This window comes from Telmatherina bonti, assembly GCF_933228915.1.
Source record: "Telmatherina bonti genome assembly, chromosome: 12".
NCBI classification, from domain to species: Eukaryota; Metazoa; Chordata; class Actinopteri; order Atheriniformes; family Telmatherinidae; genus Telmatherina; species Telmatherina bonti.
In genome coordinates this window covers 13,966,840-13,993,404 of record NC_136610.1, presented here as the reverse complement: position 1 = coordinate 13,993,404, position 26,565 = coordinate 13,966,840, and the positions used below count along the sequence as shown (strand labels likewise).

The following is a 26,565-nucleotide window of genomic DNA, read 5'->3' as shown; positions in this document are numbered from 1 at the left end:
GAAGAGATGGGATCCACTACAGACTTTGAATTATCTTTCTTTCTCTTTGAGGTGGCACCAAAGTTTGAAAATCTACCTTTTAACATAAAGTCTCTACAGAGATTAAATATAGACAACAAAGGTTTACTGAAGCCAGTTCGCCAGTCATCTATTTAAAACTTTATTCCCAGTCTAATAAACATAACCTTCCCAGTAGCTTATGTAAAGTGTGACATTGTATTTGTGTTTAAATGGCATCCAAAAATAATCAATTTTCCAGTTTTAAGTTATGTTGTAAATCCAATAAAGGGAATAATTATCCTTGAGGATGTAAAATTATAACTCATGCTGAGAAATCGGCAATCTCACATTTTAAAAAGACCCATTTATATGCAAAATTTCTTTACTTTTTTTTCTTTATGATATTCCCAACCTTTTCGGATGCATTACAAAAACCCTGTTTCTCCATATAGACTATTGTCGGTTTGTAACTTTGATTCACTTAAACAAAAAAAAAAACACTCTTCCACACTGACTATGTACAAACCGCTTTATAGGAAAACTCAGATTACTGACCTCCTGCATGTATGGACAGGTTTTACAATAACCAGACTACTTGTGCGACTTCCTGCAAAACCTGATTCCTCCCTTTGTGCATGTAATAAGAGAAAGCCAAGCAAGGGAGGACAGAAGAGCAGTAATTCTGAGATACAGCAGATAACAAACAGGAGAACAGAGAGGATATATGAGTAGATAAAAAGGATATGGGAAGGCGGGAGGGAAAGATTGGGTGAATGTTGACGAGGAAGAAAAACAACTGAATTAGAACAAAGTGAGAGGTAAAGAAGTGAAGGAAGAAAAAAAATGTGTGCTGAGGAAGGAGACAGGAAGGATGAAAAAGAGACTTAAGATAGTTTTGGATGAGGCTCTCTTCTCTTTATCTGCTTTGTCTCCTCCGGTTTTTCACTGCTGGACTCCCTCCCTCCCTCCATCTGTTAGACAGACAGCTGTTGGCAGACTTACTCTGTTGTTGTTCTCTCCGTCCAGAGTCTCCCTGATTCAGCTCAAGCCCTCAGTTCCTCCATCTCCCTTAAAATATGCTTTTCTATTTCACTTCTCTCCTCTCCACCCGGCCTTGTCATCGGTTTGGAAGAACTTAACGTTCCTTGGCGTTTACTCATGTGGTCAGAGAGTAAAAAGGTCCTTGTACGGATTTCAGGAGAGCAACAGTGACGTCAGCATGCAATCAGTTTGTTTGGTCTGATGCTCGTATTGTTGGCAGTGTGTTTGTGTAAGAGGTGCTGCAGATTAGAAGCACTTGATACTTGATGATCATTTTTTGGAGTTGGGCCTCTCACTGTTCTCACCTCCTGTGCAAAACACATTCACATCACTTGATTGCGAGTAGTTACGTTGGCGATTGGCTGTATTGAACCAACCTGGTGCAACCTGATATGTTTTTTTTGACTGGATTTGAAATAAGTTTGCTCTTTGCTACGTCTGCTTCTGTGCATACGAGATTTTTCTTTTTCAGCTAGAAACCTTTTTTTCCATTGTAATCTATTTTCATCTGCCTTTTCTGCTTTTACTGTTATTTTATTTATTTTTTTTGTTTTCATAACTTCTCATAAACTGTTACAATGTGTGTCATTGCCAAAAGTATGCAGAAAATTAAGACATTACGGTGACTTGTTTTTGTGTAAAATCTGTTCAGGTAGATGGCATGGATGTGTGGGTATTGACCTGTCTTTTTGAAACTGTCTTCCTTTACTTACTACAGAATGATATTGCATTGCTTTAGAAGAACGAGAACAGGATTTTTTTCTGAATTAATGAGACAATGTCTTTAATTTAAAAAAAAAAAAAAAAAAAAAAAAAAAAGTGTTTTCTAAATAACCAATTTTTTTTCAGTAAAGAAAAGCTTCTTCTTTTTTCTGATAACATAACTTTACTTGTTTATATAACAAAACATTAATAAAACTGTAGCTGTAAAAGGTTAAGTATAAATGTAAGTGAAACTTTTTATTTCATTTTCTTTCATTGTTTAGAAAAGTAATTTATATTTTCATTTATTGAATGAATAATTTCCATTTTTAGTAGAACTATTTCATTAAATCATTTTTATTGTAAATGTTTTTTTTAAAATATTACTTAAAAACTGTTTTTGTTGTTGTTTTTTCAAGTTAATAAAATTCTAAAAACATTATTAGAATATTTTTTGATTGGTTCCTTCTCATCTCTTCCCTGCAGGTCCGCTGGTCAGATGTTGGTGGTATGGCAGAGGTAAAGCTAAAACTGAAGCAAGCTGTTGATTGGCCTCTGAGGCACCCTGAGGCCTTCACCCGCATGGGTATCCAGCCACCTAAAGGAGTCCTGCTCTATGGACCCCCTGGCTGCTCCAAAACCATGATAGCCAAGGCTGTGGCCAATGAGAGTGGACTTAATTTTCTTGCTGTTAAAGTGAGTTGTCATTGTTAATCTCTCTCTTTCTCTCATTTTTATATATACAGATATGATATAATTTTTGATTTCTAATTTCCAATAGACAATAAGTTAAAATAAAAGAAGACACCAGCCAAGTACTCTCTGATTTTCCCTAATTGAATTGGATGCTTAAATATGAACAAATAATGTTTCACAGATGTGCGTCTTCATATCATTTTCTTGGTTGAATGCTCTGCCAAAACTCTGCAAATGACTCAGCCATTAGTTTGATGATTGACGATTTGCTGTTACAATCTCATCTCACAGTCTGGGATTTTGTAGTTCAACTTTTGCTGCTTAACATTGTTTTTTGCAAATTGCATTTCTATTTCAACCAGAATGAACTTTAACTATCCAATCAACTAAGCTGCTGAAATGACAGCAGTTGAATATAAAACACACTTCTCTCATGTTCATATAAAGAGCAGGAGAACTTGAGTGCATCAACATGCAGCTTTTTACTTTTAAAGCTTCTTTCCAAAGTTGGAATCATTCTATACTGAACCATGATGTAACACACAAGACGCACTGCATCAGTGTAAATCCTTCACTAAAGCTTCACTCTTATTTATGTTCTTCTATAAACACAACTTTTTAAAAGTTTTTGGCATCACATCACTCACGTCTGCTTTAAATTCCACTGTGTTAAACTTTTGGTTTAACACACATTTTAGACAAACATTAGTTTCAGAATGAACTCCTTGCCATATTAAAGAGATAGGTGTGTTGAAGCAGTGATGATTCTTCCCTGAGAACCTGAAGCTGCATAGGGTGCCCCACTTCCTCTGCAGAGAGCTTCCTCCTTTGACCTTTGAACCTGTGTTTGTCCTCTCTCATTCATCACCCCATCCTCACCGCTACCCCTGCTGTCAGCCTGAACACCCCCCCATCCAGGACTTGATGACAGAAACTGATTGATCACCTTGTCGAATTGTTGATTGGTGAATATTTAGAAAAGACAGGAAGCCAAGACAGAAGCTCTCAACTGGCATCATTAACTGATGGCAAATGTCGGTGTGAATTGGACTAATTTCAGTTGTGTCTTCTTGCCGTTCCCTGAGGAAAAAAAGGGAGAAAGCGGTTTCTATGGATGCAGATTTATTTTCATTAACCCACATCTAAATATGAATGAACATTAATCTCAAATGTTTTGCTTTTTAACAAATACAAACAACAACATCGCAGCGATATAAGCAATAAATAGTTGTGTTTATAAACCCTTTCGAGTCATGTGGCTATTTTTTAGGTCTGTGCTCAAAAATTGCCTACCAATAAGTTCCATTTATATACTCTTGAGTCATAGGGAATGGAAACACTTGTGAGATTTGTTAAAATGTGGATCACATATCAGCATTTGCATTACTGGCCGACCTGAAAAAAAACAGTTTAAGCATGGATATAAATATCCCTTTAGAATAATTCTGCTGTTTCTTCAAGCCTTGATATAATCATAGTAAAACAGTATTGCTAATCCAATAAACAGTATTGCTCCAAAGAGCAGCTCCAATAAAGTGGAGCAGGACAAAATTAGACCAGTTTTATGGTGTATTCACATAAGGATAGTCCACTAGACTAGATTGTGAACTCGGTTCTATTGCGGGGGGCATTTTCATTCTGAACCAAGATTATGTTCACACTGCATTTCTGAAACAAATCAGGACTTTTTAAAAATGTGTCGCATTCTCCTCCAGAGGCAACAATATATGGAGCTGCATCAGATCATAGTGGGCTGTTTTATCAGATTTCTGTCAGAACTTTGACCAAATTCTTCCATGTTTTCCCTGTGAGTTGTTCTTCCCGTCCAGAGCTGTGTTTTATCCCATACGTGTAAGTTTTGGTTGTCTTTCGCTTCATTGCGGGTAAAGATTGCACACTGATGCCACAATGCACTTTTTGTTATCCACTTCCTGTATTTGGTCCACTTGAAATGGGCCGAGACCTGCATTTGTTGGCAGTCCAAGACTTCGACTCCAGGTCCGCTTCTTTGATCTGAATCAGAATTTATTTTGTGCATTCACTTTTCCCCAAATGAAGCAAACTTTCCAAGCAAACAGTTTTGTATTCAAAATGAAAAAGGCTGATCCTTCCATCAGTTCAAGTGAGGTCTTCAAAATGGCCACTTTAACACAATTTGGCCAAACATTGTCGACGACAAGTTTTAAAAGGCGAAGACAAATGTCGCCTTTCCAAAACAATAGGTTTCCTTGAGCTCACTTACCGATAAGCATTATACATGTATGGATACGGCTGCTTTTCCTTTGACAATCCAAACATTTATTTGTTCATATTCTCCTGGAAATGTTTCTCCAGCAACACAGAGGTCCTGCCCTCTGAATCCTTACGATACACAGTGAAATTATACAAATTTAACTTAATTTCCTCCTGAAGCATGTTCATATGCCGAATAAATTGGTGTACAAACTGGTGGGTTAAGCCGAGCGTACATTCCCTGGTTTAAAGGCTGATTTAGCAGCATCATCTCATCTTCAAATGGATTTCATATATTTACAATTAGCAGCTAAATTTAAAGTGGTTTTCACTTCTAAGCACAGTCTTGAAGACAGGATAGTTTGATGCAAATACAGAGCAGAAGAACCATAATTTTCTGCAGAAGGTTTAAAGTTATGGCAAAGAGAATCCATTCTAAGAAAGGGGATAAAAACATCCTGTCCCTCCTGCTGAAAGCCACCCTCAACCATCTGCAATAACAGTATCAGGTTTTTCCAGTGCAGCAGTTGCTTTGACATAGATACGTTATCCAGATTTAAATGTGGATACTTTAGGGCTCAGTCTGTTTCCTCTGTGTAAAAAAGCCCTATTATCATCTTGTCAATTCCAGTTTCCTCCCCTCAGCCACTCAAACACACACATCCGCAGATGCATACCTGCACACAAACACGCACACACAGAGCGCACACAAAGCTCTGATCTCCACACCGTCAATGGTTTTCAAACTTATCCTGTCCAGCCTTTGGCTCTGCCGCAGAGCGAGCAACCTGGGAATAATGAGTCAACCTCCACACTTACTGCAGGAGACAAAAGGGCTGGAAGTTAAGTGTCATCTCCTCTGTCGACCCAGAGGTGTTGAAAGGGTGGATTGCAGTGGAGGAAGTTCTTCAGAGGCTGAGTGGATGTTTATCTGCTCTGAACGAGGGAGAGATGGGGGGAGAAAAGGGAGAAAAAAGTTAGCAGAAGACAAGATGGTAGAAGAGACATGGCTGGTAGGGAGGGGGGTAAAGATGGCGAGTTGTGATAAAAGTAGAAATTGTATTGCTCTATATATAGACCACCGTACATTTGGCTTGAAAATACTGGAAAGTCCTTCCAGCGTATGTTCCCCATCCACTCTGAGCAACAAACAATGGTGTCTTTACATGCCCGGCTACAGTTAGAGCTAAGCTTGGATAACTGACCATGTCTCAGGTTAGTGCTCGAAATGAACCTACTGGATCATCAGCCTGATTGGAAGTTTTCAGAAAATCTGAGTTTTTGTTTTTGATTTTGTTTTTTTTTTTTGTTATACTTTACTAAATTAATTTTAAATCTGCATTTGGTGGGTTGGTGGGTGTTCATATATAGCCTTGATCATCCATAGCTATTTTGGTCTGCTTGGCTTCTTCTCTTAATTTGGGTCAACTCTTGGAACAAACAAATTATTCTCCTCCATTCTGCATAATCTGCTTGGTTTTGTCTGACTTTAAGGAAATACTGCCTAAGTACTACCTAATGAAGACTAACGGCCATTCCATACTGCATGAGAGGCAAGAACTTTTTTCTTGTTCTCATAGCCATGGGGACAAAACGGGGTCATTTTGTTCTCATGGACAAAATTGGGGACATAATGTGGATTGGTCTCGACTTGTCAACCAAACAGAACTTTCTTGTTGCGGTTGTCGCTTCCCCATTTTTGGTGAAGCAAAGTTAAACATATTATTTGTCATGGTGGCCTAGAGGTGTGGACCCAAATGCAGGAGACTGAGGCAGACTGCTGAGAAGGTTCCAGGAATCAGGTTTATTTAGTTAAACTCAGGCAGAAGACGGACTGAGGCACGGACTGACTGGGCAGCTGTAGCTCATGACATTATTTTAATTAACAGGTGACTGAGGTGGTGAGTAATTATGAAAATGTATACAACGTGGCATTTAAAGACACCAACACTGTCACATGTACAACCCAGTCAATTGTTCATTATATACATTAAAACACAAGACATCTCCTCAGAAATCTCTGCTTTTCAGTTTGCAAGGTGCTAAAAAAACTATATCGGTTTTGGATTGCTTAAGCCCACTTTCTTTTTAAATTATTTTGTAGTAGTTCCTGATATAAGTGCTTTAGGAACTCAACCTGAGTCGAAAGCACATAAACTGTGAAGGTTTCTAACTGTTGAAATAGATTCTTGGCTTTCGAGTGGAAACGCAGTCTCTGCAGAAGCAGATAATTCACTGGGCATACCAGCATATTTTGCTCTTCTTAGAAAAATAAATCATTTAGAAATGAGGTTGAATAGATGGTATATGGTATCCATGTCCATGAACTATGAAAACACAGCATGTTTGAAAAACCAACAAGGGGGATTTACGCATGACTGTTTTCTCCACTGACTGAAGGTGAGCTCTGGAAGCGCATATCTGTGATGCTCACTCTGAAACTATTTCAAACACCTCGGTGCTCGCAGCTGGTCTCAAACTCGCACAATATGTCTGCTCCTCGCAAAAGTTTTGAGTCTGAGTTTGAAAAGAGGCCAAGATCATAAGCAGCTGATCCGCTGGTCTGAAATGGAAGCAAAAACAGGCCGTGTTATAGTAAAGTAGTACTAGGGCTTATAGTAGCTGTAAGCTTCCCCAGTCCTGTTTGATCTGGTGTCCCGACTAGTGTGATCCAGTAGGGGAAAATTATAGTGAAAAAAATGTGAAAATCATCCAATACTAAAGAAAAAATATTGACAGTTTGGCTGCTGGTTATGCACTCACAATATTGATCATGGTGGAGTACAAACTTTCCATTTTTACTGGTCAGAATATCCAAAAGACTTAGTTTTATTTGATGTGGCTGAATGCCAGCCGTAGTTATTCCAGGAGTGGTTGCTGTGCCAATAGCACTATTGTGCAAACAGTGGTAGCAAACGTGGCACTTTAATGCTCTCAGTGGAAATCTGTGTCCCTGCCAAATGAACCACAGGTGTTGCATACAAACGTAAACCTGTACACAATGTACAGTGAACAGTATTTTTGAACGGCGCATACACATACATGTAAAAAGCCTGCTGTCCTGCATGACACTGCTGCATTGTATTGTCACAGTGTCTTTGTGTTACTCTTTCTTTTCAATCTCCAAAGGAAGGAACAGAGAAGCAGCTGCTTAACAGTTACATAAACAAGACTGACAGGTGATGCTTTGCAAACCAAAAGGAGATTTTTGTCATGGCTTAATAATAACGATGATTTGTTTATGCTTTGGATTAGGTACATTAAATACATCTAGAGGAATGCAGCAAAAAAAAAAAAGTCAACTATAAATCAATGGTGCAAGTTATTGGGTTGATCACATGACAGCATTATATTGATTCAGTTGATCATAACTTGATGTGTTTTGGATATCAAAATTTCTGCCACAATAAAATTTTTATTCGATTTCATTCAAGAAATATAGTTCTCCCAGTCTTTCCTCAGGCCTTCTTCTCCTAAGATGTGCCTGGAATGCCTCATCAGAAGGTGTACTGGAGGCATCCTAACCAAATCCCAGAGCCACTTCATCTGGCTCATCTCTATGCAGAGGAGCAGTGGCTCTACTCTGAGCTATCTCTAAGGATAGCCAAGACACCCTGCATAGCAAACTAACTTTGGTAGCTTGCCTCTGCATTGTTCCTCTTTTGGTCAGTACACACAGCTTGTGACCATAGGTAAGGGTAGGAATGTAGATCGAACAGTCGGCTGAGAGCTTTGCTTTTTGGTTCAGTTCCTTCTTCACCATGACGGACCCATTCAGTCTGCATTACTTCCTGTTGATCTTCAGCTCTTCATCATGAACAAGACCCCGAGATACTTGAGCTTCTCCACTTGGAGAAGGATCTCATTCCAGATAGAGCTTTCCCCCCTTTTTCAGTAGAAGAAAATAGTGCAAACTGGTCCAGTGAGACTTAAAGATCACAACCAGAAGAACCAAATTAGACTGTATCATTGGCAAAAACACAGACTAAGTCCACCAAACCATTCCTCTCAGCTTTCTGGCAACATCTAGAAACTGTCCATAAAAGTTACAAACAGAATCGAGGATGGGGGCATCTCTGGCAGTGTTACAGTCTCCACTCTGTAAATTCTGCTTTAACATATTTAAATAATGTAAAAGAAAACTGAAAGAATAAAAATATTTTTGTTGGAAAATTAAAATAGTATAGACTAAAAATCCCACACCAATTCCGAGTTTCAAATTAATTATCTGATCTCATCAATGCTGTTTTTGCAGTAAGTATTGCTTGTTGCACAGTAAATACTAAATTCTGCATATTTTTTTCTGTCAGGGACCAGAATTACTGAGCAAGTATGTTGGTGAGTCTGAAAGAGCAGTCAGAGAGGTAAGTCATCTAACCTCCTATATCTGATGATCAAATACTGCTGTACAACCAACATTCCTACCTAATTACTTTCCTAAACTAAATTGTTACTCTAAAGTATTTTGACATAATGAAAGACTGACCTGAGGTGTCTTTTTATGGCATTGAGTGCCGTATTTCCTCTGTATGTTTGTGCACACGTCTGACGGAGTATGATTCATCAGTCCAGTAAAACATTTGTCCTGTTTTCTTCCATTGTTGCTGACGCTGCCTGCAGGTTTTTCGGAAAGCGAGGGTGGTCGCGCCCTCCATCGTCTTCTTTGATGAGATTGATGCTCTGGCCAGCGAAAGAGGAAGGTACAGCGTTGATTCTTTTTCTTTTAACCATAAATAAGAAGGCTAGATTTAGGAACAAAACACTGTGGGATGCTGTAGATGAATATCAAAAACAATTTTTTCCTCTAACATTTCCACCCTAAAAGTTTCTTGAATAGTCGTTCACTGTTCACTAATGTGTTTACGAATTTCAGCAACTGCGGTCATTCATTGTCCAGCGATGACAAATTCTTAATTGTCACTCGGGTTTGGTTTTAATTTACTGACCGCAGCCTCCATCCTACAGATCTTACAGTGATTCATATATGATAGGAAGGGAGCACGCATCCAAAAACAGTCTGCATAAATGCACTGTCAAAACCAGCTACTCTGTTCCCATGGTGCCTTCTCAGACTTTTGTGGCTTTTCACCACCGTCGAACACAGAACACAGTCTTGTCCGGGGGCGCTTTAGTGGGATGGCACTGGGAACATCTGTGGCTTAAAGGAAAGGGGATGAGGAGAAGGAGGAGGTGGAGGGGGTGGGTGGACAGAGGACACAGACCGGAGGCACACAAACACTTCATTGTGCCCTTTCATAGCAGATGGGGAAGGCCAAATATGCAGCATGCTTCCTGGTAAACCAGGCGATGAAACTAAACCTTACAGGATGGAGCACAGAAGGGCTAACAGCCCGCCCTTACAATGTTGTCAATGAGACTCTTCAAATAATGTACCCTGTCAGATTCAGTACATAATTTAACTTTTTTCTTTGTGTTGTATTTGTCATTATGTGCAACAGCTTTTTTTTTTTATTTTTTATTTTTTTTTATTTATTTATTTTTTTATTTCTTTCATAAATATACAGTTGCTCCAGAAGGAAAAACAGATTTTGTCACTCATTTCAGAATGTGAAACCTATATAATTTATAGATTCATTACACACAGAGTGAAACACTTAAAATATTCAATCCTTGAAATTTTGACAATTGTTGCTTATAGATAAAGAAAACCCAAAATGCAGTGTCTCAGAAAATTAGAATATTGTGAAAAACTTCAATCTTAGAAAGTCATAGTGTGACACCGTAATCAACTAACTCAAAATACCTGCAAAGGTATCCTGAGCCTTTAAATGGTCTCTCAGTCTGGGTCAGATGGCCACACAATCATGGGGAAGACTGCTAACTTGACAGATGTCCAGAAGACTATCATTGACCCTCCACAAGGAGGGAAAGCCATAAAAGTCATTTCTAAAGAAGCTGCTTGTTCAGAGTGCTGGATCCAAGAAAGTTGTGTGGAAGGAAAAGGTGCACCAGCAAAAGGCATAACCGATGCCTTGAGAGGATTGTCAAGCAACATCCATTCAAGAATTTGGGGGGATTCACAAAGAGTAGACTGAAGATGGACTCAGCGCATGGCTCCCCACATCATCAGTGATGATGTGGGGAGCCATGTCATCTGCTGGTGTTGCTCCACTGTGTTTTCTGAAATCCACAGTCAACACAGCCATCTACCAGGACATTTTAGAGCACTTCATGCTTCCTTCTGCTGACAAGCTTTATGGAGATTTCTTTTTCCCAGCATGACTTGGCACCTGTCATCACTGTCAAAAGTACCAAAAGCTGCTCCAATGGTGTTACTGTGCTTGATTGGCCAACAAACTCACCTGATCTAAACCCCATTGAGAATCTGTGGGGGATTGTCAAGAGGAAGATGAGAGACACCAGACCCAACTATGTAGATGACCCGAAGGCTGCTATTAAAGCAACCTGGGCTTCCACGACACCTGAGCAGTGCCACACGCTGATCGCTTCCATTGCCACACTGCACTGATGCAGTAATTCATGCAAAAAGGGCCCAACCTAGTATTTAGTGCAAGGTAATGAACATACTTTTCAGAAACCTGACATTTCTGTTTAAAAATCCTTTTTTTCATTGATCTTATGTAATATTATAATTTTCTGAGTCACTGCATTTTGGGTTTTAATTATCTATAAGACACAATCACCAAAATTTCAAGAAATAAAAGTTTGTGTCACTCTGTGTGTAATAAATATAAATAATATATGGGTTTCACATTCTGAAATGAGTGACAAAAAATATTGAACTTTTTCATAATATTCTAATTTTCTGAGATGTAGCTGTAATACTAATTCAATGTCTTATTATAATTTTTGAGATTTGAAATCACATGTTTTTTCTATCCTCATTGTTCACTTGATCCCAACTACCAGGCTTTTGAAGTTTGAATCTAACATTTGACAGTGCTTCAGATTCTGAATTTTTCTTTAGCAGTTTTTGATTGATTAAATTCAGTATTGGCTTATTTTAAGTTTGTACTAAATTTTTATGTCACTTTGTTTTTTTTGTTTGACAGAGCAACTGCCAACTTGCTCCTGCTTTTACATTATGACCAAACTGTCGTCTCATTATGTTGATGTTCAATTTAAAATATGTGCTTGACGACAGCCAGATAGAGCTCTGAGTTTGCCAGCTTTTTCTACGATGGACGCAGGGCTGGACTTGAGCCTTGAGGCCGCTCACCATTTTCAAAAATGCACTTAAGACTGATCTGCAAAAGGATATTTATTGGGCTTCCTGTCCTGCCATGTTTAATCAATGAAAAGGCTTGCGTGCATTGGCAAGAATTCAAAACCGTTGACACAGGCAGACAGCCTCTGCTGTGTGGGTGCAGAGAAGCACCTGTAAATCTGTCAGCTTACCTGCCATGAGTTCAAACTGGTGGAATGAAAAAAAGCAGACAAAAACACACAATGTTGGACAGAGGCAGAGACTGGCAGATAAAGACATACTAAAGGAAGAATAAAGTTGAATAGACTAAAATGAACTCTGAGACCCTAGGTTTCTTAGCCATGTTTTTTTAATCTCTTTTCTTGTTCACTCTCCTATAAAACCTTTCTCCCGTGATGCTTTTCATCCCTGCATCCTGTCTACCCTGCAGACACAAACTTTCTCTCTGTCTCTGTCCCCATCTTTCTCCCCTCGTATCTCAGTGACAGAGCTCTTTTGTGTTCTTCTGCGGCCTTGTCTGCACTAATGACGTCTGGCACTTCCGCTGGCCCTGTCAACAGAGACTGTGTGTGTTTGAGCTTGGAAGGATGGCTGTCTACACTGGGCTGTGGAAAATAACTACTTTGTAATGCAATGACTCATATATTGATGAGCTTTATTTAAGTAATATTCTTTTATACATTTCCCATGCTCTACAGAGCTCTATTGTTCAAAGTCAGAGAAACTGAATTCAAGTTTGACATGGTTATTATGTAATTCTATGATTACAAGTCTTTCATCAAACCAAAATAATTTTGCATACTAGTTACAAAAGTATTCACCATTTATATGTATGAAAGCACATGAATGAAACTTAATTGAAATGACTAAATAAGAAAGACAAGTTATTTATGAAGTATTTACTATGTATATTTGTTGTGTAAATAAAAAGAAAATAGTTTGATAATGTATATGAAGTTGCCAAACAAAGATTTATTTCCTATGTGTTGATAAACATTTAAAAAAGCCAATATATCTGTGCTTTAATGACTCAACAGCAAGAAATTTACATCCAAAACACATTTGGTTGTTCCCTCAGCCACAATGCTCCATCATTTTTACTACAGTAACCCAGAAGGGACCAATCAAACAATGTCTCCAGTAAAAGTGGTTTCATTTTTTGCCATATGTGGACAGGATTTAATTGTTTAGGGATAGCTTTTTTTGTTTCTAAATGTTAGTACATTTGTCATTTGTGGGGACTACATTAACGTTTGTAAACTTTAATATATATTTTTAATGATTCAGTGACAGTAGCTTTTCGAAAATGTTCATACCCATAAGTAGCAAGCGCTGCAGTATCACTACAAACTGTTGCGGCAGTATAGCTTTTGTTTACCTCACGAAAGAAACAAAGAAGAAACTGTAAACTGTGATTTATTCAGGGGCTTCTCAGACCATGTCCATCTACTGTGCTGCCCTTTCTGATTCTGAGAGTTTTTATTTTTATGACCAAGTCCGTTGGCATGTTGGGTTTTTGTCTGAAACTGATGTCAGAATCCAAGCTGGGGTAGGTAATGTTGGCAAGCTAGCATGATCTAAAAGTAGCACCCTGTCATGGCTCCTCCCCCTCTGGTTTTGCTCCTTGCGCGATCCAAGGCTTTTTTATTTGCAGCTTTTTCCACCAACAATTTTCTCTCTTGGCTGTTTAGCGGGAGGAGGCAAAGAAACCGAGCCGGGTCGGGGAAATCTTCCTGTATTTTCTCAGCCATGTTTGCCTTCCTTCCTCATGTGAAGAGAGTTTCCTCTTCACTACTTTGTATTTTTCATCCTAAGACGCTGTTAATATGCACGGTGTGGCTATCAGGTATGCGCTGCAAGAGGGGGAAGAGGGGAGCCGGGAGAAGAAGTTTACAAAATATAAGAAATGAACAACTTTACTTCGGCTCGAACTTTTTGAGTGGTCAGAGTTTCTACAGATTTACAGTAAACTGAGGGGTCTAACTATATTTTTTTACTGTTCACGATTGCAAAATGTATAGACTATCAGGACGAGGAACCACGTCACCCAGAGTGTGTAAAAAAAAAAAAAAAAAAAAAAAAAAGCCTCTGAGCAAGATTATCTACCCCAGCTTTAACTCTGAACTCAGCACCGCCCTCTGGTGAATGTATTTCCTTACGACAATGACAATGTCCAAGACGTGTTACAACATTAGTGCCAAACTCCGGTCACTAGCTTGCAGATTGTTGTTGTTTCTCTGCTTTTACAGACCTGACTGAAGTCATTGGGTCATTGTGAAGAAGTTTTCCTTATGAAGATCTTTATAAATGTTAATGTGTGCGTACGCATGTATGCAAACAAGAGAGAGAGAGAGACAAGAAGCTTTTGGATCCATTTGCATGACAGCAGCCCCAGAGGACCAGAGTTCATTACCCCCGCATGAAAGTGTGAGGGCAGTGGCGTTTGATAACACTTGAAATGGACATGTATATACTCAAGCTAATCCTGCAAACATCTTCCATTTTGTCATTATTCATTATGGTGCAAGTTTTTCTTCAAATAAACATGACTGTATTAAGGGACTACAACAGTGGCATCAAATATCCCTCCTACAAGATCCTGATTTGATTCACATTAAACCCATCACAAAATTTCCCCTTAAAATTGCGCTATTTAACACAAAAGGCTCATAGAAAGAAGAAGGAAAAAAAAGAGTTGAGGGAATGAACAGAATAAAGGCAGGCTCATCAAATAATCAGAGTTATGGTTTTAGCATCATGCTCCTGAGCTCAAGTTAACCGGTAACGTTATTTCTGATTAACTTGTCAGTAGCACATTGTGCATCACCTTCATTTAAATTAACTCTACCTTAGGGTAACTTGAGACAAGCGCATGCAACAAATTGCTCTGAGTTCATGCGAGACACAATATTAACAAGTCTAAACAAGGCTCTGAACAAGAGGTTCTTTATCCCAGATGGATGACCTGTTTTCTGGCAACTTGTCTTGAGTTCAGGGTTATACGTCATTGGCAAGAAAGATCAGTTTTGCTGCCAAAAAAAGAGAGTGGTCGTAATGAAGTGCCTGCTATCAGAATGTTAATGAAATTCTGTAAATATTCATAATAATTACTGAAAAACTGACAATTTGTTTCAGTAATGCTACAAATATTCTTCCTTATGTTTAAAGTATTTAAGTCATCTGCTGTCATGGACTCTCGTGGAGACTCTCGTGGAGTCCATGACATGCTCTTTGATATTCCTGTAATATTTCCTCTCATCACACACTTAACTGGATTTAAATTTTTCATTCCTTCTATTTAGGTTACAAAGATTTTTTTTTTCCCCATCTTCAGCTGTTGATGTTGGTCTTCTTTTCATCCATCACTTGGCATGAAGCCAGCAGTTTAGTCATTCATTCAACAAATGCTTTTTCTCTGGTCTACCAGTTTCCCTGTCCATCCATCTTTCTTTCAGTCGTTTGTCTGCACACCTCTCTCATCCCTGCTGCCTTCTCCTGACACTCATCTATCTTGTGTTCTCACCCGCTTTTTCAGCTCTTCGGGTTCCAGCGGTGTAGGAGACCGTGTCCTGGCTCAGCTCCTGACAGAGATGGACGGCATTGAGCAGCTCCGAGATGTCACAGTGCTGGCAGCCACCAACCGGCCTGACATGATAGATAAGGTAAACCAACGCTGACTGTCTTCATCTTTACATCCTTCTCTTTGGTCCATAACTGATAAGGCTGCGGAGATGTCGTGTGGCTGTCTTTCTTGTCCTTCTTCTCTCCCTTACTTGTGATTGATAAGGCTAAAGGTCATATGGTTCAATCTGTGTTCCTTCTGTTCCTCAAGGGCACATTCACATCAGCCTTTTTGATTCAAATCCGAGTCCGTTTGCTTGGGAAGTCCGCTTCATTTGGGGAAATGAATGTGCCAAACGGTTCAGATCAAAGAAACAGACTTTCCACCTACAAACACAGGTCTCTGTCCAAATGGACCAAATACAGGAAGCAGACTACAAAAAAAATCACTTCCTGCTTTTGGCGTAGCATTGCGTTGTGGGTAACATAGCGATCGTGTTTAGGGTCCTCTGTCTTGTCTGATCATCCTGCGCCCATTGTTGCAGTATATTTCTAGAGTATACTTTCATAAGACAGAATAAATAACCCAAAACAGCGATAGTTTCGCATCCATGTTTAGCATGGGGAAGAATATTTGTAGGAGTTTTCTTCTTCACACAGGTCTTGTTCTCTCTTTTGCTAAAGGCTAGTGTAGCGCCACCTTTGGTGAGAATGGAATAGGACATATTATTTTAACGGTTTTGCTCACTTGACCAAAGTGTAACGTGAATGCAGTCTCTGTCCAATTGGATACATCCCCCCACAACTGAACCGAGTCCTGAATCTGACCGAGTCTAGTGGACTATCCTGATGTAAATGTATCCCTCAAATCAAATTAGGTGCTAAAAGACTTGTAGACTTTAATCCTTTGTTGTTGCATTTAAGTGAAATGTTAATTTTTTTTTTTGTTTGTTTTTTGGGCGGGGGGGGTGTAAAAATTCTACCAGACATCTTGACATTTTTTTTTCTACGATATTCAATTCAGAGGATATGACAATGCATAAGGCACTAAAGTTTCTGGTTTTCCTTATATATTGTTATTAAGGTAGACTCTCCGACATATGTCCATGGTTAATTTTTTTTCTTGTCTGCATTACATAAGGTAAGATAGCAGGTCAGAACTTTTAAATCATATAAAGCTACTTCAAAATTTGGCTTCAGTTCCTTAATCCTTAAAAAGGCCAGAGAAAAATATTTCTCTGCATTTTTGCATTTGCTTTGGCCATAATTAAACTGAATTAATGTTTTTTTTTTTGTTTTTTTTTTGTTAAGCAAAATGTTTAGATTTAATATAATAAAAACATTCTGATAGTAAAATGGTCAAACTTTAAAACCGTAGTGTTATAACAAACACTTATTTTTGGTTTTACATACCCAAACCAACTAATAGCGATGGCTCAGGCAGGTTTAGCCCCACAACTTTTAAAAGAAATTCATCATAGTCACTGCACAATTACCTCTACCAAATTGTTGACCAGAACCGTAAAGGGTTGATTTGTTTGATGAAAAAATAGAAACCAAATATGTTACACATTTTAAAAGCCTCCACAATGACATTCAATATAACATTAGTGGAATAAGTATTTTATATTTATTGCAGTTTATTTAATTCTCAGTCTCTAAATGTGAGTTTAGTCCGAGGCTGACTTCACTTTACTTCAATCTTGCTACATGTTTCCTCAAGCTAAAGAATTAGTTTCTGATTTCTTTCTGCGTTCTCCGTTATAATTTCAACAGAGATTTTCTACGGTCTTTCTTTGTTGCTCTGCCTCCCTGAATTGTCTGTTTTCTACTGTTTTATCTCCTCCTTTTCCTCTTCCCACCCTCAGAACCTGTATTTTGTCTCTTATCCTCCATTCTCTGTCTTAATGAAATTTCCTGAGTGCTGATCAAAGTCAGAGTCTGTCTTGTTACAAAGGACACAGGAGGAGAATGTTGTGGCACATTTGGAGTTCCTGCTCAGACAGCCATCTGTCTTTCTTCCATCTTTTTGATTTTTCAGTCACCTTTGTCTTTTAGGTTTTAAAATAGTACAAATGTACTTCTAAAAGGGGACAACATGAGTGTAAAATAACATATCCAGTTGTTTCATGCATTTTCACATCTCATCTAAGAAAGAGTCGACATGTCTGGCAGTGTTTTATGTAAACTGATAACTGCTCACTTCGGATCCAGTTTTTTTTGTCCGACCTTCTCCCCATGCACAAACCCCAAACCCATTTCCTGGCTCATTTGTGGAGAATTGATCCATTGCTATGGTGGGGGAATGACAGCAGCTTCCTCAACCTTTACAAATGGTTGCCATCTCTTTTCAAACTCCATTAATGGTGCACTAACTAAGAGACATCCTGAGTTGCATGTAAGTGTATATTGGAAAGAGAGAGAGCCAAAAGAAACCTGGAAAAGCTCTCTCAACTGTATACGGGGGTCATATGCCTGTGTGGACAGATGGGCCACCCCAGGCCTCCTTCCACATGGCCTCCATCTCAGGAAATGGTCCCCTGTGCAGCTGAAAAATCTGATTACCTCCTCCTGCTCGTACCCCCTACTGAGTGTGTGTCTCTGTGTGTGTATTTATTAAGGTTCAAGTCATTTGAATGAGAAACCCACAAACTACACTGGGAACACAAGCTACCAAATGGGCATATAGGCACCCCTCATTGGACCCCCTATGGTTTTAGCACCCAGCCCTTTTTTACAGCACCTTCAACACAACCGACACTGTCAGTTCACACCAGAGGTGAGGGGATGGGGGGGCATTTCCATACCAATGGCAGGATATGATGGGACAAATGAAGATTAATGGGATGCTTGAGTGTCAATGAAGTCATTGTCAGGTTTCAGTGGTGCAGAGGAGGCTCCTGGGGGCCTCAGCTGTTTGATAGACAGATTGGAGTGAAGGGAGGAAGCAGAGTTAACTTTGGAAGGAAGCATCCCGTTGTCCATCTTAATCGCTGTTTCACAGCTTTGAGCATTTCTTTGTTTCCCCGTTTGGAGAAAAATCCAATCAGTTTAAGTGTCAAATTTCTTTATTGAATCAGTGAAAGTTCATTAATATATATGAATGAACCAGTCCTTGAATATATGAGGTATTTTGTAATCGTGATTAGCATCACAAATATTGTTTATTTTGATCCTTTCTGCTATATCTCTCTGTAAATTTAGTATTAGCTATGTTATGTAATACTATACAATATTTAGGTAGTGTTGATGGATATAAACTTATATTTCTTTCTTAAATTTTCATTTGCTTTGAACAAAACAAGGTCACTTCTTTGCTAATCTAATTTAAATGTTATCTTTCATTAAGCTACTCATGCAAGATGACACGTTGTTTTTGTGCGCATGTACAGAAGCCTATGACTTCCTCTGGTCTTTGTATTCCATCAATGAGAAACAGCCTGGAATGCAACAGCATACAAATGCTGTTGAATCTTGGTTTCACAAAGACGACAAATACTCAGTTTTCACACAAGCACGCAATACTTGCATACTTCCTCTCTGCTTGTAGCACAGTAGTAGCAAATCTAATGCACATTATTTTTGACGTTGCAGCTGTGGACGACCAAATCATCAGACTTTCTGACAGACTCATGATTGATGCAGTGTTTAACTTCTACTGCATCATTTGTTGCTTCATTTGTACAATAATGTAACAAAGATTCCTTGGTCTTAGTGGGTGTATTGACTCCTCTGCAAGATGACACCAAACATCTTCATCACACAAACCCTGCTGTTTTCTTACACCTAAAAAAACAAAAACAAAAAAACTCTTCCTCACAAACACACTTCCTGTTTTTGTAATGTTGCTTCAGTCACTCACTCCCACCTTTGAACCCCTCATGATCAACAAGTGCTGATTGATTAGCGCCACCAGCATTATTTATCCAGCCTCTTCAGTAGGAAGAACCCCTGTATCTGTGTTTGTTGAGCTGCTGTTTAGCTAGGTGGTTGTTTACACGAACACACACTCAAACAAGGCACCCCTTTTATCTACTCCAGTTTGTCCAAATCCACATTTGGACATTTTCTTCTTCAGATTGTTATTGTGAGTCCGTAGTAATTCCTCTGGAAGATGTTGTTTGTTGTTTAACAAAAACTTGCTTGCTTACCCGTAAGCTTGTTACATACTCCATGAGAAGCAAGACCTGAGTTCCTCTCGAGGCTGCAAGAACAAGAAAAAACTTCTTGTTCGTCAGGTCCATACATACTCCATGAGAAGCACGTCTGCAATGGGGAGGCGTCACTGCGGGGGACGATGTCTGCTTTATGTGCAGTGAACCCGGTTGTTACCTCCGCCGAGGGGGTTATGTTTTCCCTGGCGTCTTTGTGCTCAAGATAACTCAAAAGGTTATGAACGGATTTTTATAAAAATTTCAAGAGTTGTTGGAAATGTGAAAATGAAGAACTGATTCGAGTTTGTTGGCGATCTGGCTCACCATTTGGATCCAGGAATCTTTTAAAAGGATTCTTTAACATTGTGCTTGGCGGAGGTTTCCGCTCTCCAAGTGCTTTTCTAGTTTCATTTATTGAGCAAACTTCGTCCGCGGCAGGGCGGGTTGTGCACGCGGCTGGGTCCGAGTGTTTTAATGCTACATGTAAAAATGTTCGTACTTTCTCGCCACCTTGATCAGCTGTTTAACAAAACAATCTGTTTTACCTGCAACAGCAAAAACGCGGGAGCAGCAACTCCGCTTCATGCTTTTTCCATGTTAACGATGCCCACCTCTAATGTCCGACCAATCACACGGTACTTCTCAGAGCCCCGCAAGAAAAAGTTCTGCCAGCCCGATGTGTCGAACTGTCTTCAAACGCGTCCTCGAGAACAAAATGACGTCATTTTCTTCTCGGAGCATCGACAACAAGAAAAAAGTTCTCGCTTCTGGTGGAGGATGTAACAAACTTTAATGTGTGGGAGGCAGGCCTACATGAAGAAGATTGCCAGCAGGTGGGTCATTGGTTGGCTGGACTCTCATAAGATCAAGGGTCCAGAACAAAATGAAAACAGAATCAGGCCTTTTACTAAACGTGTGATTAACACTGGTTTATTATATTTCTAAATTTTTTTGTGTCACTGACATATGCAGGCCTTTCCTTTCTTAGATAAATGTCATCTGGATGGTAGTACATATTGCTTTAAACGTATTATTTATTGCTATAAACCCAAGTTGCAACATTTTAACAAATGTTTCATGCAGTTTAAAAAAATGCAACAGCTTCCTTGACAAAGAGATAATCTAGATTACAGCAGAGGTTTGCCGAAGCCCATAGACTGTCTAGAACTACTGGTGCATTTCAGATGTGCAAGTCTCCAGCTCCACAGACACTAATACATCTCCATACCTGTAGAGATGCAGGTATTTCAGCTGAGCTCTGATAACCAGCAGGATGGTCCTCTTTATTTTTAATCCTGAGGAGACTAATTGGTTATAGTTTATATATATATATATATATATATATATATATATATATATATATATATATATATATATATATATATATATATATATATATATATATATATATATATATATATATATATATAAATAAAATATGTGTGTATGTATATGTTAAAAAGAAAATATATATGAGATGCACTCATACAGCTCCGAACAGCATTTTTTTTGTCACTGTATTATCTGCTTTTCCAAGATTAAAATTTCTGTGGCCTACCAAATCGCATCTTGCCTTCTCTACCCAGCGTGGACTCTGAGGCATGTCTTCAGACTTCTCCTATGGAAATCTGCTTGCATTGTAATGTAGCTTCTCAACAGGAGATGGGGCCAAACCTGACATGGGTCTGCTATTTTTTTAAGGAAGTATTTGGCATACTGGGCATTTCAGCATATTTAAACTTTTTGAAATACATATAGATCTGTGGAAAAAATGACCATTTCTTTGTTTGTGTTTAAGTATTTCTCATAAGCAGCCATTTCAGTTAGATGTCTAGTTCCTTTTTGGACTGACAACAGAAATTGCAACTCTTCATTTTGATATCAAACAAATATGTTGGAAAATTAACCACAGACTTTAAAGGAATTGTTTGTCACCTCTTACATTATTTAATCTGTAATTAAGTCATAATTATTTGTGTAAGTAGCACAATACGGTTAAGAATTTGCTGGTATTTGATCACAACTTTGATTCTTGATAGTTCAAATGTCTTCACTGTGTGAAAAAAGCCCATACACATGATATATGAGAATAAGCGTGTGAGCTGCTGTGGCTTTCTGTCCTAACAGTTGTACACACAGAAACTAACTTAGTAATCATGAGCATCATGAGACCAGTCTCTGTAACTGCAGGCCACGTCACATAATATTTCATTTTAATCTTGTGACTCAAGTGTTTACTGTTTTCTGTTTTGTATTTTAATTTGATATGTATGATTACATTAAGTAAAGCTCAGCCATGACTGGTTTAAAAAATACCTACAAATACATCAGGCCAGTTTGAGCAGTGTTTTCTCACCTTGTCTGGATCTTGTTAATTGTAATCACAGGCTAATTCATTCAGACTACAATTAGCGACCCACTAGTTAAATATGCAGGTGTTAGATAAATGTTGCTCAGATAACCCCTGAACTTCTCCTCTATCCCACTTCCTCTCACTTTCTCTGGATTTCAGAGTTCATAATGGTATGTGAGTTTGTGTGTGTGTGTTTGACTTTCCATTCATGTATGTTTTCATGCCAGAGTCCCAGATCTTAATCAGTGGTGTTTTCCAAAAGATTTTATTCTTTTATGATGACCTGTATATGAACCAAAATCACATAGTATTCTACCTCATGTCTGATGGGAAGCTGTTAAATAAGATTTTTATTTAAAAATCAAGTCAATTTGCATGTTTGATGAAGTACATGTGTTAGCTTTTTTTCTTTTGAAAGCAAAATACCCATGGCCTAGGGCTCTGCTTGATAACTTATTGTTTAAACGTTTTATGACCTAGAAACGCAGAAACTGACAAAAAAAAAAATAAAAAAAAATTGTCACTGAATCATAGATATTTAAGTTTGAACTTGTCCTCTGTTGCTAACATCCAAATTGTAGGTGTTTAAATGCCAGTTATTTAAAAGAAAAAGATTTTTGGGACCCAAATAACCACAATACAGTAACCTAAAGTGAATCATTGTATACTGCCTGGCAACAAGCTATCTAACCCCAACTTATACAATAAGTAGTTTCTCATTTCTTAAACAAGCATGTGGACATACACATGTTTGATAAGATGTTAGTTTGATTGTTAGTTTGATTCAGAGAAAGCATGTAAGGAGATCTCAAAAATACTACAGTTTTGTTAAGAGCTGTCCAAAGCATTATTGAAACTAGAAGGATACTGGGGAACAGTCGTCTTCTAGGAAGAAAAGAGGTAGTGGCCTTTTTTTTCCGGGGGGGTGGCATTTATGGAACGCATATACACTACTCAACTCAACTCAACTTTATTTATAAAGCCCTTTAAAACAACCAGAGTTTAAACAAAGTGCTGTACACAATCGGCAAAAATAAAAACAGAATAAAACGGTTCAAATGCAAATAAATAACACAATAAAACAAGAGGTCATACAAGGAATAACGAATTAAAACAATAAAACAAACTAAATAAATAGTAAGTAAAAACCAATAATAAAAATAAGGCACACTGACACTAGTCTTTCTCATGTGAATCCTGGTCAGTTTGCTCCGTAGGTCCGCTTCGTTTGGGGTATTGAGAAAGAGAAATCAAAATCTGATTCAGAAGTGGACTCAGTCTGCCTACCAACGCAGGTATTGGTCCGATTCAAGCAGACCAAATACAGGACTACAAATCAAACTGCATTGTGGGCTAAGCGTGCCAACTTTACCCGCATCACAGGGAAATACATCTAGAATAGGACACGCAGTCAGACACGGAAGAATTTGGTTAGTGTTCTAATACAACTCTGATCAATGCAGCGCCGTATTATCTCTCCTCTGAAGAGTGAAACACATTTTCAAAAGGTCCAATTCATACCCCCCCCCCCCCCCCCAACTGCTCCGACTCCCCAATCAGGTGAAGCCTAGTGAACTCTCCCAATCTAAATGCACCCTGAAAGTCTGATATGTCATGTGTTTGTGGGTGTTGGTCACATGAATACCTTTTATTTCCCTCATTCATGTAGTCTGTACCTTGAGGCTTTTCCTTTTAAATGAACAAAGCCTTCCTTGAACACTCACGACATTTCGGTTTTTGTTATAAGGCCTCACAAGAAGGCGTTGGAGGATCCTCAGAGCTTCTCTCTCTGAATACCTTTTGTTTAGCCTTTCTTCAGCAGAAGCCTTCACCTGAGCTGTCCCTCAGCTCAACAGGAAACAACCCTTAGCTAAAAGAGTGCCTATAAGCCAGCCAGTCAAAACAGGCCATATTTTATTTTGTGTTGGACTGACGTTATCATCTCCCAAGCTTTGCTCTCCTCTCGTGACGAGCCAAGCATGATGGAATCTCTATTGGGGCTGTCTTAAAGGATTAAAGCTTATTCACTGTTTTTTCCTGACTGCACAGTTCTGAATAGGATCCCGCAGTGCTGGGTGTCCTACTGAAGCCGAGCTGAGCTGTCAATATTATTCGCACTGTAGCTTGCCCCCCCTCCCAAAAAAGCCATTTTCATCCAGAGCTGATTTTTTTTTAACATCAGCAGCTGGTTATTATTCTATGTCCTGAAACAATGTTCTATTACTGCCCTTTTTGATTTTTCTAAAATTTTCTATTATGTTTTACAGATGCAGTAATGACAGAACAAAATGAGAATTATAAATTTATAGCTTAGTGTAGCTACAGTGGCAAAAAAAAAACAAACACCAGAAAATGTGTGTGTGTCTTTTCATGCAAGTAATGGGATACCACCAAGGAATGGATGAGCTCTGGGAAGGTGTGTGTGTGTGTGTGTGTGTGTGTGTGTGTGTGTGTGTGTGTGTGTGTGTGTGTGTGTGTGTGTGTGTGTGTGTGTGTGTGTGTGTGTGTGTGTGTGTGTGTGTGTGTGTGTGTGTGTGTGCGCACTGGGGGAGCAGGATCCCCAGGCAAGTATCAAACTTCAAGGGCTGTATTAGTGTCAGCTTACATATGTGTGCATCCAAGAATACCACCACAAAAAGCCTCCAATCCAAGCACATACAGAGAAAAACCAGCAGGACCACACTTTGCTTATCTAAAGTCTTCAGTAATGAAAAACTTTTGTACCACATTGAAGTTCATTGTCTGACCTGACACTACAGTGTTCTCATGTTCCTCCTCGTATCCGAGCTACGTGTGTGTATTCCATAAATTTTTCTTTACACTTTCATTAGTTACTCCTTTGTTATGACGAGCAACAGCAAGTAAGAGATGAGGTTAGGTGAGGGAGGTGTGTGAAAGTGTGTGTGGAGGAGTGGTGGTGGTGGAGGGGAGGGGGGGGGACAGGGAGGAAATGAGGGCTCTTTGTGCTCTGCTACCTGGCAGACATCTCCAGCATGTGTCGTCTTGCCTTTTGGCAAGCTGAGACCACCGGGGCCCTTGGAATGCTCTCAGTTCAGGAAATCTCGTTTATTCTCATAAATGCTGCCTTTAACCCCCACCTCTATCGCAGTACAGCGGGAGAGCTTGTATGTTTTCCTCTTTTTTGTCTTTGTTTATCGTCTTTATTTCACTGTAATTATAGTTTCTCCTCTTTCCATTGGTTTCTCTGTCAATATTCTTCTATGCCCTTAATACAAAAGTGGCTTTGCTTTATGCATGAGTGGTTATATATGGCACACACCACAGTTGGTGGTTTTGTCCATACCGTTCACACCCAGCTGCACTGTTGTGGCTACTGTGTATTCTGTCATTAACCGGCTTGTCTACACCAGTATGGTCTTCTAAGAAGGTCCCCCTTTTAGCTGTGATCTGTTGAAGCATAGACTCCAAAAGACTTCTTAAGGCATGTTGGTGGTGTCAGACGTGAAGCTTGTAGGTTGCAGACATTTGAAGTTCTATAGGTGGGGCCACTGTGATCATGTTCTATTGTCCAGTACACCCCATAAATGCTGCATTGAATTGAAATCTGGGAAATTTAAAGACAAAGTCAACACCTTGAACTAATTTTGTTCTTCAAACTAATCTTGGACAGCCTTTGCAGTGTCTTGTAAGGCCCCTGTCCATGATAGTGTTTTATTAAAGGGATACAATATAACTTTTGGCCACTATGGGTGCTAAACCTGCAACTTCCCACAGGCCACACATCACCGTTCCAAAATAAACACTGTCCATCCATGTTTTAGAATTGTGTTTGCAGATCACTGACTAGCTGAGAGCAAGATCATTCAAATTCATCAGGCACTTACTGCCATTGTTTTGAATAAATGCTGGCCAACAGATGTGGAAAAAGTACATAAAATTTTGATGAGTTTTTACAGCAGGCAAAGAGCTAACTTACCAGTAATATTGAAGCAAGCAAAGTGTGTTTTGCATCCACACTGCTCTCCAGTTATCAAATTCATTGCCATGGTTTACTCGTGGCTTTCCTCTGAATTTATATCGATCCCGTTTCATCTTTCTGGCCTCCTTAGACACCATTTTCATCTTCAACCATGACAAACTTTCGATTAAAGAGGAGAAAAAAGTAGCACAAAGTGGAAGCCTGTATGTTTATAGAGGTGGTAGCCAAAAAAAGCAAAGCGCTTCAAATCACATGATGCTATGAGAGACGAATCTGCTCCTTTAAAATTGGATTATCTGGTTTCTGAAGGGGGACACTCCCTACGAGCGCCAACACTTATTAAGCACTGTATTTTGACCCCTATAATCATCCATTATTACTCACATTTAGATCAATAGTTACATTTTGTATCCCTTAAGTAATATGTGTTAAAGTAACATCCATGTGAAACGCAGAACCCAAGGTTTTCATGTAGACCATTTCCAAAAACATCATGCTGCCCTACCCAGCTTTCCTTTTTTTTTCACTGTGCATCTTGTGTCTTACCAAATTAAGCAACCGACATGAACCAGGCCATTTAAAAGATTTTAAATAAATAAGATTCATTGGACCAGACCACTTTCTTTTATCGTTATCATTCAGTCCGGATGTTCTGATGCCTATAGCACTTCTGACATTTCAAACAATCAGCATGTGC

The 26,565-nt window shown here is 39.0% G+C and overlaps 1 protein-coding gene across 1 annotated transcript in view; it reads left to right on the top strand.

Moving 5' to 3' along the window:
* The window catches only part of afg2a (AFG2 AAA ATPase homolog A), a gene marked incomplete at its 5' end in the record, with an annotated part of 141,065 nt that overhangs the window by 27,985 nt on the left and 86,515 nt on the right, over window positions 1-26,565 (top strand). Inside the window, 4 exons of the mRNA XM_079250007.1 lie at window positions 2,230-2,439; window positions 8,982-9,035; window positions 9,292-9,371; window positions 15,396-15,522. Coding sequence (XP_079106133.1) covers window positions 2,230-2,439; window positions 8,982-9,035; window positions 9,292-9,371; window positions 15,396-15,522 — 471 coding nt within the window. The remainder of the gene's footprint in view (window positions 1-2,229; window positions 2,440-8,981; window positions 9,036-9,291; window positions 9,372-15,395; window positions 15,523-26,565) is intronic.